This window comes from Watersipora subatra, chromosome 7 (assembly GCF_963576615.1).
Source record: "Watersipora subatra chromosome 7, tzWatSuba1.1, whole genome shotgun sequence".
NCBI lineage: Eukaryota > Metazoa > Bryozoa > Gymnolaemata > Cheilostomatida > Watersiporidae > Watersipora > Watersipora subatra.
In genome coordinates this window covers 5449697-5469883 of record NC_088714.1, presented here as the reverse complement: position 1 = coordinate 5469883, position 20187 = coordinate 5449697, and the positions used below count along the sequence as shown (strand labels likewise).

General features: G+C 40.3%; 1 protein-coding gene across 4 annotated transcripts in view; it reads left to right on the top strand.

Annotated features, from left to right (window-relative positions):
- Nucleotides 1–20187, top strand: part of LOC137401101 (hyaluronan-mediated motility receptor-like) — a 47214-nt gene that overhangs the window by 1536 nt on the left and 25491 nt on the right. For 2 of the 4 annotated variants that reach the window (XM_068087463.1, XM_068087461.1), the window contains exons 1-2: nt 10986–11013; nt 12262–12351. In XM_068087463.1, coding sequence (XP_067943564.1) covers nt 11001–11013; nt 12262–12351 — 103 coding nt within the window. In that variant the 5' untranslated portion in view covers nt 10986–11000. Of the gene's footprint in view, nt 1–10983; nt 11014–12261; nt 12352–20187 lie in introns of those variants that run through there. The other 2 variants (XM_068087462.1, XM_068087464.1) reach the window with 2 other exon arrangements.

The following is a 20187-nucleotide window of genomic DNA, read 5'->3' as shown; positions in this document are numbered from 1 at the left end:
AGCAGTCGATGCATAAAGTTATCTCTCTCTTAATTCTGACGATATGATGTATCCGTTTGTATCACATAAAATAACCTCAGTGGCTTATCAGTATTTAGCCTGTCCTCCATCATTTGTGGCAAGTGAGTCTCTCTTCAGTACGACTGGGCTACATCGATAGTGATAGAAGATAAAGACGTCTCATTGAGATATTGAATCACTAACGGTAATTAAACGAAACATTTATTTGCTCTAAACATGTACAGGCGCAGCAGTTTGTTCAGCAGTAGAAGAGAGACTTGATTATCACAAATAAAGCTGTACCGCTAACAGTATTTACCATTATTAATAACAGATTTCAAGAAACATGGACTGTTTTGTTACTAGATGCACGGTATGGCAGTATGTGAATGCATATTTTTTTATAAATACAAACAAATACTACACCAATATTTATACTTTGCATTATATTTATATTTGCATAATAAAATTAACAATTATCTATGCAACACAAAAGATCTGAATCGGATTATTTTTCAATAAGAATCGGTATCTGAATCGGCTGGTGATCGGTATCTTAGAATCGGGGCAATCGGCAAATCGGTAATAGTAAATTTTATTTGGTTAAAAGTTTATACATGTACTGTATGTTGTTATATGGAAATTACATGAAAACTGTTAGCAATGTAACGAGGATATTGCTGCGCAGCACCAAGCTGCTATGATGACACACCAACCTCCCCTTTGCCACCAGCCTTCACCACCACGGCGATACACGCCCACAGCAGAAAGCTGTCACCGATCTCGCGGCAGTCCCTACTGCCAACCCGTAGGCCAACCAAATCAGCAGCCTCACTGCTACCCAATTGACTCTCAAGTCCGATCTCCACAGCTCAAATTGCTTGTCAGTAGAAGTACTGATGATCTACAAGATCATCGGAAACTTCGGATACTTCAGATACTCAGAAACAGTACTGATGATCTACAAGATCATCAGTAGATCATCTTGTCAACAGATGATCAGCTCACTTGCTCTCCACTGAGCCTTCTGCCAAGCATATGTTTAACGCCTGCTTATACAGCGAGACCTGTTAGTCTCTCGGCTTTTCTGTGAAAGCTAGTTTTTCAAAGCCCTGGCTCTCCGTGAAAGCCAGTACCTTATTACCGGCTATTCACTAGGAAGCCTCAGATATTCACATAATATCCTACATCTCCCCCAGCTTTTTACAAAGCTCACAAGAAAGATGCATTGGTCTTGAGTGACTAGCACTCATAGTTCTCCAAATACGCAGGACGCCGTCGCAAACGCTGCGACCATCTAGGCGGTTCAGGCTGCTCAGTCAGTCTGTCCGCCTTGACCGCTGGTCTGTCTGCATTAGCCTCGGGTTCGACTTCCTCAGCTGGCAGCTGCGCTCCGTTGCCTCCTCCATTTTCTGCCGCCTCCTCATCGGCCTCACTTAGAGGCTCAACAGGCAATACAGGGTCATTAGCCAGCTCCACTGTCGGCATATTGACAGCATTCACCTCCGGAAAGTGGTTGCCACCTAGACCCAATGATCTAGGTCGAATGTCACTGACAAGTTCATGGCTGACATTGTCAGTACCTATGTCATTGCCATAGCACCGTCACCTGACATGCCTAGGCATGCCATCCACACACACTGTGTGCTTAGAGACGACGCTGGCAACCTGACCTAGCGTCCACTGCTTTGTGCAATAGGGGGGTATGGTTTCACCCACACCTCATCACCCACACTAAAACAGCTCTCGACATCTTCCTCAGATGTCTTACTGTTGATATCAAAAGGCACTCGCCATTGGGATCGAAATAGCACATTCGAAGGAACAGATGTCTCCTCCGTTTCCTTCCGAGGCATTACATTATACCTAAGGGTCGCCTCCTCTTGGGTGATCCCATCCCTTTCGGCAATCCTCTTGATTGTCCGATGATTTCTCTCAACTATTCCATTACCGCCAGGGGCGTAGGCGGCTCGAAAACCAAGAGAAATTCCCCACCTGTCAGCAAACTGATGAACAGCTGCTGACCTGAACGCCGCTGAGTTGTCCAGCAACAACTCATAACACAGCCCGCGCTCAACCATGATGCTACACAGCTGAGCCACTATCTGGGCTGCAGACTCCGTTTGCAGCCTACGCCAGAGGGCAAACCGCGACGGGTCACAGTCCACCATTGACACAAAAAGGACTGTCACCATGAGTCACATCAATAGCAACTCGGCACCAGTTCTCCTCTACGGCCAAATCTCCAACGGCCACAATACTCTTGCCTTGCAATGCAGGGTCAATGTGCTGGCATGCCTTGCACCCAGCCAGGTTAGTCTTTACCTGTTCCCGTGACAGATTTTTACGAATCTGTCGTGCAAGGTAAAGCGTTCTGTCAACCCCCAAATGGTGCGGCAAATGTGCTGCCCAAATGGCGTCTTCAGGACTTTCGCCGCTGACAATCGCAGCTGATACCTCAGCTGCTTCACAGTCAGCCTCTCGGTACTCTAGCCAATGCCTTGGTACCCTGGTCATCCGATCGGCTTTATTCTCTATGGAAGGAACAAAGTGAACAGACATTGAAAGTCCATACTCGGCTATAGTGTCACAGATCACCCCCAAATGACGCTTCACAAGCATATCCGCAACACCTTTTGTTCGGACGCGGTTTCGTCCATCAGTGGTGTTGGTCAACCAGTTAATAACTGTAAGCGAACCAATGGCCAACGGGAAAGTTCTTAACCCCCTCGCAATTGCCAATTTGATCCACCGACCAACCGCCTCCACCGCAGCGGGCTCTTGCCAAGAGCTCACCAGCCAGGCTGTCGACTGTCTTCCCGACAGGAGAGTCCCAAGCTCCACTGCAGCCCAGCTGTTTTAAAAAACTGCAGTGGGCACAGCCACCCTGCCACAGGGTAGTGGCCAACCAATCGGCCACATATCGAAAACAGCTCCCTCTTCGTGGGCGCTGACGGCTCAAAATTGTACTCAGAAAGAGCTGTTCGCCTCCACATCTGCAGATGCCCGCTGGAATCTTTTTGCAAAGCTACACCCAACAACCGGCCTCCATCTAAGGCCTCAGGCTCCTTTGTCTCGAGCCCATACCTAGCCAAGTGGTTTCTCAACCTTTGAACACTCAGTACGGACTCCTGAACCACTATGTCATCAATATAGTCATCAGTACCATGATGAACACGTTCGTCCAATGACAGAACTTTTTTAAGGATTGAGGTCATGATACTTAGTGCACATGACAGACCAAAATCCGGTCGGGTTAAGGCATAATGCACACCCTTATACCTCACCACCTGGTACTTCCACAGGTCCTTGGAAATGTGGATCTGCAGGTATGCGAACTTGAAGTCTACCACCTTCAGCTTGCCCCGTAGCTACCGCCTTTTCCTAATCTAATCAGCGCACACCGCCACCACGTCATCACCAGTATGACACTCGATGAATGCATTCAGTTCACGATAATCCATTACTGGGCGCCAGGGTTGGTTTGATATATATCGCTTGATATATATCATCGATATAACTTGCCGACAGATATGATATTTTTGAGTCAAAAAAATCGATATTTTCAGAAAATTTTATCATTCCGTTTTCACCTTACAACTATTGCTAAGTATAAAAATACAAAATAACATCTAAAATCATCAAATGCTTGTATAGGAGCCTATTAGGCTTACCCAACACAGATAAACAAAGACAGCCAAACTAAGGAGGTGACATTGGCTAGACCAATTAATTAGTGTTTGAGTCGAGAAGAGTTTTTCAGATCTAAATTGTATTCCTTCATCCTAGTACTATCTCCCTGACATGATTATCTCATCTCATGCTAAACTGTTATATTTTATTACCCGATTGGAAGACCAGCCTGTTGAAAACCCTTTGAACTTCAAAATCCATGATTTTGAATTGAACAATCTGACACCCAGAAACATAATTGTAAGCACATTACACTGACTCACTGAGATGACCGAGTATCTCATCATTTTCTGTAAAAATCTTTCAATGAATAGCTTTAAAGGATTCTGGCTCAGTATAAAATTTATACATATGATGGTGTAACTCTGACTGCTAGTGTTGAGTGTGTTTTCATCATGTGAACTGGTTCACAGCAAGTTGAGAAATCGTCTCAGTGTGGTGGAAGCTGGCAAGCTGGTGTTTGTTTACAAATACCTAAACTAGACAAGAGTAGGACATTAGAACATGCTGGGACTATCATAGTGTGTATTTACGGTTTGCACTATTTTGTTTGCACTTTGCATTCATGTCATGAGTTCCAATTCAATGTTTAACAAACATTTTCATATTCATTTAATATTATTATTATACTAGGCCTACAATAAATCAAGTTTTTGGTATTAAACATTGCTGACTGGTCCCATACAACATATAAAATACATCAATCACAGTGTAAACACCGTACAAGTTCAACCTAGCTTCACATTTTTTTCAAAAATGTCATAAATGTCAATAAATATCATAGATATCAAAAATATCAATAAATATCATAGACATATATCAGTGATATGATACTTTTAAAAGTATCGATATTTTGCCAACCCTGCTGGGCGCACTTTGTCTTTCATCGGCTGAACCACTGCCAGCAGTGGATTGATGACTTCTACCGGTCCGTGCCATCGCTTCAGCCAGCCTTTTGAGATCCAGCTCTCTAGTTCGGCGCAATAGCGCTCTCGCACCTGAGGTGCCTGAGTACATTTATACTCAGATATCCTGATCTGGAGCCCGTTAGGCAGCTCCCCAGACCACCGCCAACTAACAGTCCAGTGACCTTTGGCAAACTCGGCGATAAAATCTGGGTCCTCAACCCGCAGAAGGCCTGTACTGCCATGGGCTGATGGCCCAGAGTCATCCCCAGCCTTGCTGGTTGCACTAACAGCGGGCTCTTTTCGAAAAACCCCACAGCATCCTTCTCGATGAGGTTTCCCCCACAGGACACTTTATTTCGAATCTACACCTCTCCCAACAGTGACACCACCCATATGATCGATGACATCACCGCCAAGAAGGCAGTCGACCCCGAGATTCCTTAACTCACTTGTTACTGGCGCAGTAACATGAAAGCAGTGTCCATGCAAACCGACATCGGCCTCTCATGTAAGAAACTTTGCCATCGGCCGTTTACAAAGGCTGGCCTGGCCTAATAGGAGGCCCTACCACCACCTGCGGACTCACCAATGTCCGCTCGCTTCCTGTGTCTACAAGACACATGAAACGACGACCGTTCAGAATGACTTGAACAACTGGCATGCGACTACTACAAAAAGCCCTACCAGTTGCCCCGGACAGTACCAAACTGTCCGACTGCATGCATGTACCAATTCGTGCTACTCCGTCTCCATTGAAAAGGACGCGCCGCCCCGGTCTGCGCCCTCCTGAAAACCCGATCCACCCCTGGCAGACCCGGCAGCTAAGTCATCACGGGCTCGCTGTGTAGGACAGCTAGCGACGAGGTGCTCAGTGCTGCCACATCTGAAGCAACCTCTGTTCCAGAAGCCTCTCCTGACTTCTTTCTTGCGGCGCTCTTATGTCTGAGTCTGTTCTGTTGACAGGCTTTTACGCGGTGATTTCCGCCACACCGAAAACAGCCGGAACTGCTTTCCTGCTGCTTAGAAGCAGCAGCGAGACCTTTTGTCGAGTCTCTACGAGAGCGAGCTTCCGCAGCTCTGCACAAAACCAAGCAATCTCTCACATGGGCCAGCACTGACCCAAAATCATCCGTGTATGCGTGTTCGTGTGCAATGGCCCACTCATAAACGGAAGATGCGAGCCCCTCGTAAAACTTGACTCTAAAGCCAAGATCATCCGAGGACATCCCCACTCTCTTCTCTCTCCCCCGTTCCAAACGATCCAAATAGACGTCAACTGTATTGCCAGCACCAAACTGGCAGTTGACAAATTGTCGCTATGCTTTCTGTCGAGGCATGACATACTCGGCTACCAGTGCAGCCTTCAAGATCTCCCAGCAGGAGGCCTCTCCCACCATTATACAGCTATATAACCGGGCAGCCCCGCCTTGCAGCATATATGGGAGGAGTTCCATCGGCGCAACTCTTTTCAGAACACGGAGTCGCTCATAGTCAGCGATCCAGGCAGACACCTTCACTGGCCCATCGCTGGTGAACCGGGGCAACTGCCGGCTCAGTCGATATAAAATCGGCCCACGAGCCTGATTGAGAATACTGGCCAAAACACCAGCATCTAACCGCATCGAAGCAGGTGCCTGTGCACCTACTCCTGAAGAACTAGCATCAGCAGGCGCTAGTTTCGAGCCTTTTTGGCCCTCAGGACCAGTGCCCTCGCTCCTTGACGCCATATCCTCAGGTATGGCCGTCAACTAAGTTGGCTACTCGGCTTCAAAAGCCCTGACCAAGGCTGAAATAGCTTGTTAGCATTATAACGAGGATATTGCTGCGCAGCACCAAGCTGCTACGATGATACACCAACCTCTCCTTTGCCACCAGCTTTCACCACCACGGCGATACACGCCACAGCAGAAAGCTGTCACCGATCTCACGGCAGTCCCTACTGCCAACTTGTAGGCAAAACAAATCAGCAGCCTCACTGCTACCCAATGGACTCTCAAGTCCAATCTCCACAGCGCAAAATGCTTGTTAGTAGAATCACGGCAATACAGATGATCAGCTCACTTGCTCTCCACTGAGCCTTCTGCCGAGCTTCTATTTAACGCCTGCTTATATAGCGAGACCTGTTAGTCCCTCGGCTTTTCTGTAAAAAGCTAGCTTTTCAAAGCCCTGGCTCTCCATGAAAACCAGTCCCTTATTACCGGCTAATCACTAGGAAGCCTCAGATATTTACATAATATCCCACAAAAACAACATACCGACAGAGAATTCAGCCGGACCACAAGATAAGCATATAATATGTTACAAACAGCAAAACACCCAAAGACATAAAAAGTCAAGATCCGTCATAGAATCTTGAGTGTCAGAAGCTACAAAAGAACGAGAAAATATTTACTACGAGACACAATACAGTAAGAGGACAGATAAGCATGACTGGTTAAAACCCTGTTTATCAAGAATAACTGGGAAGATGTCGGGCATACAACCGACTTTCGGTGGTACTGTTGTATGGAAATATTGTCAGGTATCAGTTTTGGAAAAACATGAGGACCTATTTTACTAAAGAAACCATAAACTACTTTTAATTATGAGGACAACAATACATGCAAAAAAGAAATTAAATTACTTGTTCATCTTAGACGCAACACATAGACCACTCAAAGGATGTCCGGTGCTAGCTGGGCGGAAACCCCCAAATCACTATATCTCATCATAATATATACATTTATTTGTATACCTACTCAAGTTTAACACAACACATCAAAATTTTGCATAAACATTGGAAGGAGAAACGTCAAACGGGACAGCTATTCAATTTTATAAAGAGCGTATAAGATTGGATAATATTTTTTCACAACGAAAATAAATTTTTTTGCTAAAAGCATACTCCACAATTTTTCTAGTTTCCAAAACAAAAAAGATAAAGACACTTTTATAAATTCTGCACACAGAAAAATGTACAAGTTTTTCAAACATCGTAGGCTTACCAAATATAGTGAGCTGACGGATTTCGAAGAAGCTTGAAACCCAGGCTTATAAAAAGTTTTGAATACTAAGAATAGTTATAGCATTGACATGTACCTATACATCGGAACAGGAATTTCGGACTGAAATGGATTAATTATAAAAGTTAAGTGTGCTCATGATTAAGCAAACCAAGACTAAAAGAAACTTAACAACTTATTTTTTACAACGACACAGTAAGTAATGACAACGATCACCACCATCCTTCCAACACACAGGTATCATGAGTTTGGAATCTGAAACGAGACATTTTATTAGAACTAATAAATTTCTGCATAATTATTCATGGAATGCGTTCATTCTGTAATAAGCTATGGTTCACAAACATCAACATGCAAAAATTCTTTTTGCATAACTATTCAAAATCTTCTATAACAAAAAGTAGACCTTGCTTACATGTCTCAGTAAGTAACTGATTATACTGATTTTCGATTTGACTACAAGATATAAGCTATATGTATTAAAACGTCCATATAGATGGAGGCGATGACATTGGGTAGTTGACAGTGACTGGTTCGTTTGAGAGTGTGGAAGGATGTTGATATGAATACAGTCAAACGCGGATAACCCCTTTCTCAGATAGCTCGAATACATGGTTAACTCAAACGGATTTGTTTGGTCCATTCCCGCACAATGATAAATTGCTTTAGATAACTTGACATCAACTTGGTTAACTCGAGTTTTTTGCTCAATGGCTACTGAGACCGTTGCTATTGCTTTAGAATACCACTTTATTCCAAGGCTTAGAGATAAACCTCAACTTTTGGTAGTTCTTGGACGTCGTTATTACCATCATTGGCAAAATATTTTTGTTAACGGCTTTTCTAAAGGTTTGCAAAAAATCAAATTTTACCAAACATTAGCTCAGCGATGGCCCTCTGAAAGCAAAGAAAAGTGAGCTAACCTAAACTTAAAGAAAAATCGAGAAACTTGATCTTGGTTAAAACGCTCAAAAGAAAACGATGTCTTTTCGTCTGAGCATTTCAACAGTGATCAAGTTTTTCCAATTTTAATCTGAAAACGTCCTGGCAATCCCATCACCTAAAACAACAAACAAACCAATCTCAAGTGAAAGAAAAGTCTTTACTTTCTGATGAAATTTTTTTTTAACTTCACAGTAGAGGCCTTTTAATTTTCAACAAGCCATTTATGCATTTGATTTATATATAGTTTGTATATGTACATTTATCTACTAATAAATACATGCACTTGTGACAGTGCTCTGATAACTTGAACGCTTTGATACTGCGAACACTTTCCTTCGGTCTCGTGAAGTTTGAGTTATCCGAGTTTGCCTGTATAACGTTTGCGGTCGTAGCATACTTTGCTGTTCTCAGCAACTGCGAATTGTGAAATATCATCTCTCTGAAACATCACAGCTGTTTTTGCGTAAGGTGTTCACTCATCTTTATCATGGACTGGCAGAAGCTGTTGTTTCGACATTCCTAGTTGTCTTTTGCCAGAGTTATAACAGCTGATATCAGCTCCTTTGTCACCAGAACATCAGCATCATTCTGATAATTGTGAATAATCCGCAAAATTCTCATAGCAAAAAACATTCATACATTTGTTATTGCCATTCATCTATTTTCTTATATTTTTTTGCTGGTTGATGAAATAGTATCATCAAGAAAAATTTCAGTCACCCAATCTGCGACAGCTAATCACCATCTCTGAAGTGGTGCATATAGCGCAGACAGTCGTGGATGTACCTTGAAATATCGGAAAAGTCACAATGTTTCCCAACTAGTCTGTTATTGTGATGATGCCATCATTAATGCAGTCATGTGGTCTATGGACCATCTGTGTGAGGACGACTCCGACATACTGCAATACAGCGTATACCAGTCTTTAAATGAACTATGTTGGAATCGGTCACGGAACCCCGTCGTTTCAGTGGCCAGCTCTCGTCTCAGGCGCTCAATAAATAGTGGCCAACTCTTGTGGCAGGCACTCATCCTGGTATATTAAAATCTTGTTGGCGTGTCTACAGTACTCTATCACAGTGATCCCCCACTTTTTTATCACCGCGGACTGGTTGGCACTTGGCAATTGTACGACGGCTAGGATGTGTGTGTACATACATAGCTATAAATTGTTTTTCGTAACTAAATTTACATTAAAAAATTACGATTTAATAATCGTGGCTTGCACTTCAAATATTTGATAGATTTGGTGATACAGTGGAACCTCGGTTCTCGAACGCTTCGTTTCTCGACCAACTCGGTTTTCGACCAAAGAATTTGAGATTTGTTCGTCTCGGATTTCGACCATAAATTCGGTTCTCGACCAAACCGGAACATGCGCATTTGAATTAAACATTCGCAACAGCTGTTCCGGAAACAGCATGTTTATACGTTTAACGACGTTGTTATGAGCCACTTTCGGAAGGTTCTAAATAAGGGAGAAGTTTCACGTCATAAATTCTTCACAAAAGGAAGCCATCTGGGAGGACGTCGCCTCCACCGAAGAGATTTTCTAGGGACACAACTCCTCCAGTCGAGTTACTCTAAATTGTTTTGGAGGAGGATTCATCTTCAAAGATATGAAGTAAACCTGCCATTGATGTTTCTATTTTCTTCTTTCACACGATTTTTGATGTAACTGATCTGTTGCATTTTTTATGCTGTTTTATTATCAATTTCTGCGATTTTTTGTATTGTATCGTAACCTTTAATGTTTTTGATGTCCTAAGAGCAAAGCATATAAAGTGTTTACTTTTTGTTTTCTTTTTTAATCCTCATAGATAAAAAATCTTTTATTAAAGTTAAACACGATCTACATCTACCTGTTTTTATTTATAGTATGCAGTATACAGTACAGTTTATGGTGTAAAATGTTAAAAAATAAATTACTGAGGTTGTTAAATCGACTTGGAACGGATTAAAACTTATACATATTAATTCTAATGAGAAAACCTGTTTCGGATCTCGAACAACTCGGTTTTCGACCAACCTTCTGGAACGGATTGTGTTCGAGAACCGAGGTTGCACTGTACTTTGCACATCTGAGCTTAAATTATTTGTCACCTACACTTGTGTCAACCTTGAATCTAACTGCAGCCAGTTTCAACTTCACATATTTTAATAACTCAAAATGCTCCTCAAACATTGCAACAGCGTTAAGTGTTTTCATTCTTCATTCCTTTATATCATGAAACATGAATTGCTTATATATGACACATTATCCTAGCCCATCAAGATTGACAAATTAGCTGTTTGTTCCTATTCCGACATCTTATTATTTACCTTTTTTAGCTTCAAACCACGCTTTAAATGTTTATAAAATTCAGCGAGTAAACAAACCATCATTTTTTCCTTCAGTCATCACAGCTTTCATAGAAACAGACAAAATTAAGCTTATAAGGAAAGTCGGAGAATGAGTATAAATGGTGAGCACTCACTGTTATTGCTTTTGAAGCCCCATGTACATACAAATGAATCATAGAGTTATTTACTGAACTGTTTGAGGCATGCTTCTTGGCAGCATTGTGTGAAAAATTGTTTTCGCCAAAGCCATGCATTCAGTTCGGTATAAGAATAAGGTTGTTTGGATTAGGTTGTTTGTTTTCAGAGCTTTTAGCTGACGGGTGCACTGCCTCTTGTGTAAGCATCTTGATACTCTTGTTTTGTTGCCGCTTCAAGCTGTATACACTTGTCAGCCAGTGTGTTGGCTACTTTAACATCTGTCATATTAAAGCATCTATGCTAGCATCATCATAATAATCTTGTTTCATGTTGCAGTTCTGCGCAACTTGTCTGTTCCAGGAAGCCGCTTTAATTCTCATTTGCAATCTATTTTGTACGCTTGTTGATGTTAGAACTGTGGTTCTTCACGTGTTGAAAATATGGTGTCTTTGTCCTGTAAGATTGATACTTGGATAAATGATCAAACTAAGAAATACTGACTGGTGGTTTCAGATAATCTGTGCATCTTGTCTTTTGTCAGCTTCTGTAAGCTTTTTGAACTGCGCACATAAAAGAAATGTCTCTTTAAGTTTTTCCATTAAATCATCAAGCGGTAACGCTAAAATAGGTTTTGCCTGATCCATTCGGTGTGAATTCTTGAGTTCATTGCAGATGTCAGATTGTCCATAAAATGATTGCTTCTCCACTTTTGGCTTTTATAAATAACTACTACTGTTTTTTCCAACCTGTGCTTGGTGGACTTATTTGTTCAGCTTATGCGCATTTATTATGGTCTCAGTGGTTCACTACGAGTTTTCTAGAAATTGACGGTAGTACATATATTGCATCTATTATACTGCTGTCAATTTATATACTACTGTCTATACTACCTTCAACAGCACAATCTAGTTGAAGGTTGACATCGTAAAAAAACCGTTTTGTTTCATTTTCAAGCAAGTCTAAGTGTGCACACTTGTCGAAGAAATTCTATTGAGCTATTCCATTTTTTCACCTAGTCATTCAGTTAGTCAAAACCTACAGTTAATATGCTACATTTTGATGTGGTTGGAGAAATATGCAATCTAGTGCAAGAATGTTTTTATACCAACTGTTAGTAGTAACGGTGAGCTCACACAGTCATGTAATGCAGTTAAAAAAGCTTATTACTCAAGACCAAGGAAGTTGAAGGGAGATTTCTTGTTAGCTCATGCCACTCTGCCTATTTGTTGTAGATAATTCATTGCTGCAAGCTTTTATTGGCCATTTCCATCAACGTATAGACATGTTTTCAAAGTCTCAAAGATTTGCAGATCAGCATAATAGTGAGTATTGATCTTTTTAGGATTCAAACAAGCTATAAAAACGATACTGCCGTTGGTGTTAGGCTGAATCCCCAGTCATTCCACTGACTTACAAATAGTATATTTTTTCCGATTATGTATCTAGTTTGTGGTCAAGTCCATTAAAGCACATCAATTATATCAGTACTTTTATCCTATATTTCAGTACATCAGAGTCTTGGCTTTCGAATGAGCCTATATTCAATACACAAAGAATAATAGAACTATGAAAAGCAGGGTGTCAAAATTATGTCCTGCAATAAAAAAATGCTTGGTTGTGGTTCCCACAATGTGATGTCATAGTTATCATTTAGCCTTAGGACATCGATCCCTTTCGCTGCCATTGAGGCTGCACTTTTCTGTGACAATCGGTGCTCTTAAACCCAGAGAGTGCTAATAGTAAACTAGCATTCTAGATAATCAAAAATGCTGGGGACCGCGCTAACGCCCGACCAATACAAACACATGTTCTGGGTTAATAGATTTCGGTGATTGTCAGAGTTTGCTTCTTTCATCCTTTCGTTCATTTTAAGCATTGATAGTAATTAATTAATTATTATCACATTGTTTTATATGATGGCATTGTTTGTCTCATACAGAAATGATTAATAACTTGATTAATAACTAATGGTAATTAAATATCTAATAGAAAAAAATATAAAAGTTAAAATATTTATATTATATTCGTATAAATTGCAGTATATGGAAAATAGAAAACATGTGTATTGAACAGTTAAATTAATCACTTTGTGTATGGTACTAGCTTATAGGCAGATTAAGTTATTTACAGTAGGCTTCTCTATTTTGAACAATCCCGGAGTGCAGTGAGTCAATCCCAACGATTGATTTAATTCAATTGACTTCTACAACAAAATTAAACAAAAACAGAAATGCCTACTAACGACATACCTGGTTGTTAATTACCCATGGTGGTAAAGGTGATGAAATCACATCGATTAAATTGTGACCTGCAGTTGCGCGGTTCTAGGACTATATGTGTATTGCACTCTTGCGAGATCATGCAATGCTTGAAATTAATTAGCTTCGGTCGTGCCTCTCAACATCACAATAAAAAGAGAGGGATAGTGCATAATATCATCGGGAAAACATAGTATGGTTCTTGGAATCTGAGTTATTTATCATAGAAATAATCTGTACATGGAGAGCTAATAACGCTGATTCCCTTGTCATCTTCATTGGTTCTCTGGAGTTGTCCTACCTTCGTCTGCCACTAGCGTCATTATCATTTAACAGTAAGAGCACACAATACCGAATATGAAAATTGTGACGTCACAATTTCCAAGCCTATTCCGTTGAACATTTCTGCGGCAGAGCTCTGGGGAAAGCCTATAAACACTAACCGATGTCTGTCTCACCATGTCAAACAATGGCTCATTTGAAAGCCAAGATATTGAAGAACCTGAATAAGCTGAAACACTACTTATGTAATTGCACCTATGTATGCACTTCAAGAGAACACTTTTTACTCGCATTGCTTAAGCTTTTGTGGCAAAGTTCTCGAGCTCTAAGGGTATTTTTCCACTGATCATTCAAAGGAGGAGCCTCTCAACCTTCTTTGCGGTCGTATGGTTATGTAGAATGTAGGCACAATGGTGATGCTCCATAACTGTATATGACTATCTTGCATGGGAGATTGTATTTACTTATCTTCATCGTATTCTTGTCCAAATACTTCACTCCATTATGACAATCTAGCGGAATGTCTCCATTTATTCTATGGCATGTGCAGTGGCGCCCATTCCCTGTAGAGTGCTTAGAACTGAAGGTCAGTGGAGTTGACATTTAGACCAGTTCTATATTCATGGCCATTCATAGTAACCGGTTGCTCTTAGTAGCAATTAACTCTGTCTGCTATTCTAATACATCAGCTTATCTCCCAGGTTAAAAAACTCTCATTAAATATCTTTACATGTGAAGTAACACAAGCTCACGCTCTTAGTAACATAAAGCTTTAATTAAAACAATAAATGCCGGCATATGCTGCACGTGTATAAAACCTTATAATTTCTTCAAGTAAAAAGTAAATTTCGTATACAAAGAATAATAACATGAAACAATTATAAGATGTGCTATATTGCACAAGCTTGATAAATTTTGTAAATTTAAATTTCTAAAAGATAGGGCGCAAATCTCAAGCTTATTTTGCTTTAGTTGCTAATGTGAGTGTGTGAACAATTATGTTTAGTATGTTGAGATTTGTCTCTGTGAAGGGAGACAAATCTCAATACATTAGCAAAGTACTAAATAGCCTATTACATATCGGACAATTTATATACATACAAACATACATAGCTACTGTTTGTTGTCAAACTTCATGGATAAAAAAAATTCGGATGATAACCATTTTGTAGCTCCAATCAACACAAACTAATTGTTCTTTTTTTTTTGTTACAAGATCGGACCCACAGGAGTTGCACACTCCCCATACATACCTATAGATAAGTCGATTGTATCAATCATATTAGTTGTTTCTCTAATTTAACCATTACAGTGCACCATGATCAAATTATATAATGTTTGGAACATGCAGCTATTTTGTGATAACGCAATGTTTGCAGCCTTTTGTATGTTAATGTCACATAAAAGAAACTAAAAGCAAACTGACTCCATAATACAATTAATATATCAAATTTTATAATTCGAAGCCTTTCCCTATCTATGGCTTAATCAGCCGTATATGCATTCGTTTTAGCGGTACATATTTATTTTTTTCACTTCTGTTCAGTCACATAATGCTGTAATAGGATGATTTTACTTTTACAACTTTGTTATTTGCACCTTCCATGACACAAGCTAAAAGTTGTGTAGTTTTGCTGTGATCATTTTTAAATTGGGTGTCACTTAATTTTACACAACACCATTAGCTGAAAGGGACCAAAAGCATGGGTACGCCAAGCATTATGGGATACAGAAAAAGAAAACATTGCATGCATAAATGGATGGGGTACTATGCAAATATTTTCTTGCCAACAACTTATTTAATGCTGTCTAGATTTCTATAATTGATTAAAGGTATTTTGTATTCTCGAATCAAGAAATAGCAACGGTTTTCCTCAGTCAGGTTAAATTTGTGTTCTGAGTAGATTTGAAAAAAGACCGTGTGTCTCAGTTTATTACATTTTGTTGCATTATCACAGCTCATTTTTGTCAACATACATCATCCTAATTAAGGTTTTATCAGAATTTTGTCCATCGGTACATATTTGTTACCTAAAGGAAACATTGATTACTGTCAACTGAATGGTGGATATTATTAAAAATAAATAAGCTATTTCAGGGCTTCAACTTCCGTTTATTCGAGCTCCTGGAATGCTTAGCTGCAGGAAGGTCTCTATTCAACGTCCAATTTTAGTCAGCCATTATGGCTCCTTTCCAGTGACTTTGATACTTGATCTCTATTTATTTCATGTTTAGATGGAATCTTTCCCTTTGTCGTTTATCGAACCCGGTTTCTCAGAAAACCAGTCCATATGTAAAATAGGTAGTGCATCTTGATGCTGACGTTGCAGCCTAGGTGTCTGCAAATTTTCAGTGTTGACAATTTCTTCCCAATTTCTGGTCTTATTGTTTCCAAGAACGCTTTTCACTACAAAAACAAGCATTCCGGGCTTCCAGTTCCATTTCATATCATTGTTGAACTCTGGATCTCTAATGAGTTGACGGATTTAAGAATTGTCAAATATGCCAGCTTCAAACTTTTCCATTGTTCATCCAGGAAATTCCTGACACAAGTTGAACAGTTACCACATGTGTCACAAGCTTTGGGGAAGCTGCGTGATCAAGCTAAATCTAATGCGCAATGATGGGCCAAGTATTCTGTCTCTGTTGGTTGGATGGCCATTGATGATATTTTTTTTTACAAAGTATCAGTTCTTCCCACACAGGCCAGTTCTTCTTGTAATGCCGAGACATTTTGTTGAGGTATCACGTGTTATGCTTGGTGATGAATACCTCAGGGAGGACAAGTTACTCTCAAAGTCATCAGACTTAAACTTTCTTCCAATATTATTCCTCACCCTACCCCTACGTATAGTCTGACCGGTATTGTTAGTAACCATAGACTTGTCTTTTTTGCAAACCTAAAAACATACTAGATTTATAGAGAAATTACATATGAACATATCAAGGGAAGCTATCAATTAATGGCAGCTTATATTTATTATCGCCTAAAGACTTGGTTAGCACAAGACTGCACACAGCTGGATATAGTAACTCCAGTATCCCTGTTGATTTGATGTCCAATGTACTAACCTCGTAAGCAAGGTTGGTGATTGTTGTGATGACTGTAACCACTACGCTTATCGCCACAAGACCCGCGATTACCCTTACTTTGACCGCAAGAAGTAGGACAGACATTTTGGCAGTGGTTCAAAGCATCACATGTAGCATCTGGCTCTACTTTGCTGATTATCTTGGTCATTAGCTGAAAGTAGGACAGTATTCGAGTTTACATGGGAGCTGAGACCACCAGACATGCTGGCCAAAATCGAAGACCTCTGTACTCTTTTCTGTTCCCCATTTGATGTGTGTCACAAATTCTAATGATATGTCATCACTTCGAGCGTGTTTTTGACTGTCGAATAGTTGTCAGAAAAACTACTGAATATGGAGATGGGCTGGTCCTTTTCATTACTGTTTTCTTTGGTTGCTGGAAGTTTATTCGTTATGCCTTTCAAATGCTGAAGGTAGTCTTGCACAAACATCCCTTCTTTTATCACAGTTCCAAAGTATTGTTTTAAAAAACAGTATATCGGACTAGTATCTCAACGCTTAAGCACTCAACTTGTCCCAATGCTGCTTTAGCAGTTGTATTCAGCTAGCACCAAAACAAGATACTAATATGTAGTGGAGGAAACAAAAAAGAACATTTCAAAAAAATTCAATTATATATGGCTATTATATGATCCAATCTTAAACACTTACCAATGCCGGGAAAGTCCAGAGTGATAATCCTCTGTCCCAGTATGAGTTTGGACTTGAAGGCTACAAAAAGTGGCACTCATCTACTTACTATAAGTTACAACGCAGTGTAAGAAAACAACAACATAACTGGATACCCATCTACGTACCATTAGTAACTGGAATGGTGATATCCATCTCTGTAGTACATTCCGTTAGTGCTCCAAAACATGTACACCGAATAATATCACAGGGTTGAAGAAAAAAATTAAGAAAATAGTTTTGAGAAAACTAGAAGGGTAAATCATACCTCAACACAGCTAACCATCATATACATATCATTTCTACCCCAACTAAATGGAAGGAGATGAGTTGTGCTCGTCACATCAAAAATAGGCAAAAAATTCATCACTATAGTTAAGAATATTATGAAGAGGGCCGTGTCAACGCTCTGCCTGTTTGTGATAGATTGAACAGATGCGACAAAAAAACCCGTAGGACCATCACGCGTGATCATGCGATAACAGAAGAAATATCATCGACTACCCTTTTTACCAACAACTCATGACGACATATAAGCTCCACCCATTTTAGAGATTTATGCAAGTTCACTAGGGTTCACAAGTTCTGCATGTATCTAAAGCCACCTCCGGACAATAACCGACCAAACGCCCTTTCAATGAATCACTGATTACTTTGACCCCTCAAATACTGAAGCAAATAGACCGTGATGACAACGCGAATAATTACGAAATATTCTCACTGTACTTGATAAACTGACATCTGCCTAATTAATACTTCCTATGACAACTATTACACTGGAACTTCTTTATGTACCCTCTACTCGAGGATCGCGATATAAATTTTCATTTTACTACCTTACGGTCACCGAGAAACAATGAACAACCGAACAACAGCGGCTAATTATTCAAAACATTCCAGGTCTGCACTTGTACCAATATATATTGAAGTGTATGTCATACACCACTGGCGCATTCACACCTGATATCTCGTGTAGTGAATTGGTTACAGTTCAATCAAAACCTTGCCCGTGCCTGCTGGGGATGTATCCCTTATGGATGCGTTTCGGGCACTCCAGCTCACCGATTTGCTCCCCATCAGCTAATCATCTTCCAAGCTGTCTTCTCCAGCTGGTAAAAATAAAGGGGTTGTGACCTAAAAGGTAAGAGAGGCAAAGTCACTATCAAGTTATCAACACAGATACAAGGTGGGGGGAGAAATACTTGTCCGTACAGACCTAAGCTGGGTGGGCACTGCCAACAGCAGAGCATTTCTTCAACTTTTGGGGCCCGACCCTCTACGAAGAAGAGCCACTCTTTCCACCCTCCCAGAATCGGAGGAAGGTTCTACCAGTTCAACTACATATCGTTTTGAGTACTTGTGTTCACCATCGCCGTTGGCATATGTCTTTTCTGAAGCTCTCTCTGGATCAGTTCATCGAGCCTACAACAGATACAGATAGACAACAGAAGGTCAATGAGGAACTGGTGAATATATATTAATAATAATTCATAATTTTAACCCTGATAACTTTGTTTACTAAATATGCCTAACTCACCTCTATGCAAATGTTAATAGCTCGGCCACAACAGCATCTACAAATGATCTGGTTGCTGTTTTATAAGCAACCTCACTTAGACACATGTTGATGTAATGCGGTTTGACTTTAGTAGGCATATGCTAACCATTCACTTGATTCAGTATGGCAACTGATATTGGCATTAAAGGCACTGAATATCCTTGTAGATAGCTTTTGAAAAAGAAAACACGTCAATCTCCGGAGATACTCGCAGTAAACGCCAATCAACCTGTGATCAATTAGACTTACACAGGATGGTATTAGAAGGGCCAACAAAGATATTTACTTGGATGTTGCCCAAGCCTACACATGGTAGAAGCTTTACAGACGATACCTCATACTGGAAGCCCAACCCAAATCAGGACCCATGACCAAAGTAAACTGAAGATCTCTGCTTAACCTGCATAGCAAAAACCGCACTTCTCCGCTCTCACGGGTCATCTCTGCTTTTGGCTCATGACAAACAGATTTTGTCACGACATTTTATTATGAAACCCTTTTTGCGTCAGACTGATGTTATCAAATAAAATTACAAGCTATTTTTAATCAGCTATATATACAGAGAATATTTACCATTATTATAAAAGCGAGAAGCTTATCATTTTTCTACACCAGTAACCTAGGACGCACCCTCGCTGGCAGACTTACACTCATATCTATATTTTTTCACTTGGGCACTCTCAGACGCTTTACCAGAGCGATTCGATGTTCAGGCAAGTGACTCTTTTTGTGACACAGCCTATGGGCAGAGTTGTTTTTTAAAGTGGTTGGAATATTTGTTTATATTTTTATACGATGCTTTGCAACAGTTCTAGTATATCTTCCACATTTTGCTCTCTGTTTTAATAGATAAAATTTGATAGGTTAGCATGTGTCACCAACCTCATCTGGTTTTGTTACTTGCCATAGTGAAAAGTTAAAAGTCGTCATTGTAGAAGCAACTCCATTTGTTAGAATTTTTCACAAGATAACTTAGCATACTTAACAAAAATTATTGACTAATTCTAAAGAGGAAATATCACAGGGCTCAGCATTGCCTCGCAAACTAACCTGCATGACTGGGACTCAGTTCGCTGGTATTTCAAGTCTAGACGTTACACCTAGAACCCAGATTTGCTCTTCAGCACACCATGGTCAAAACTTAACAAATTTGGCGCCTGACAATTGAGCGAAACAATTCTATTGGTGTGGTGGAGACAAATCTGAAGTGAAAACGTATTACAGATTTGGTGGTCAATGACCGAGGCATGCAAATGTGTTTGTTTGGCAGCATTGAAGCTTTTGCCCTGTAGAGTAAG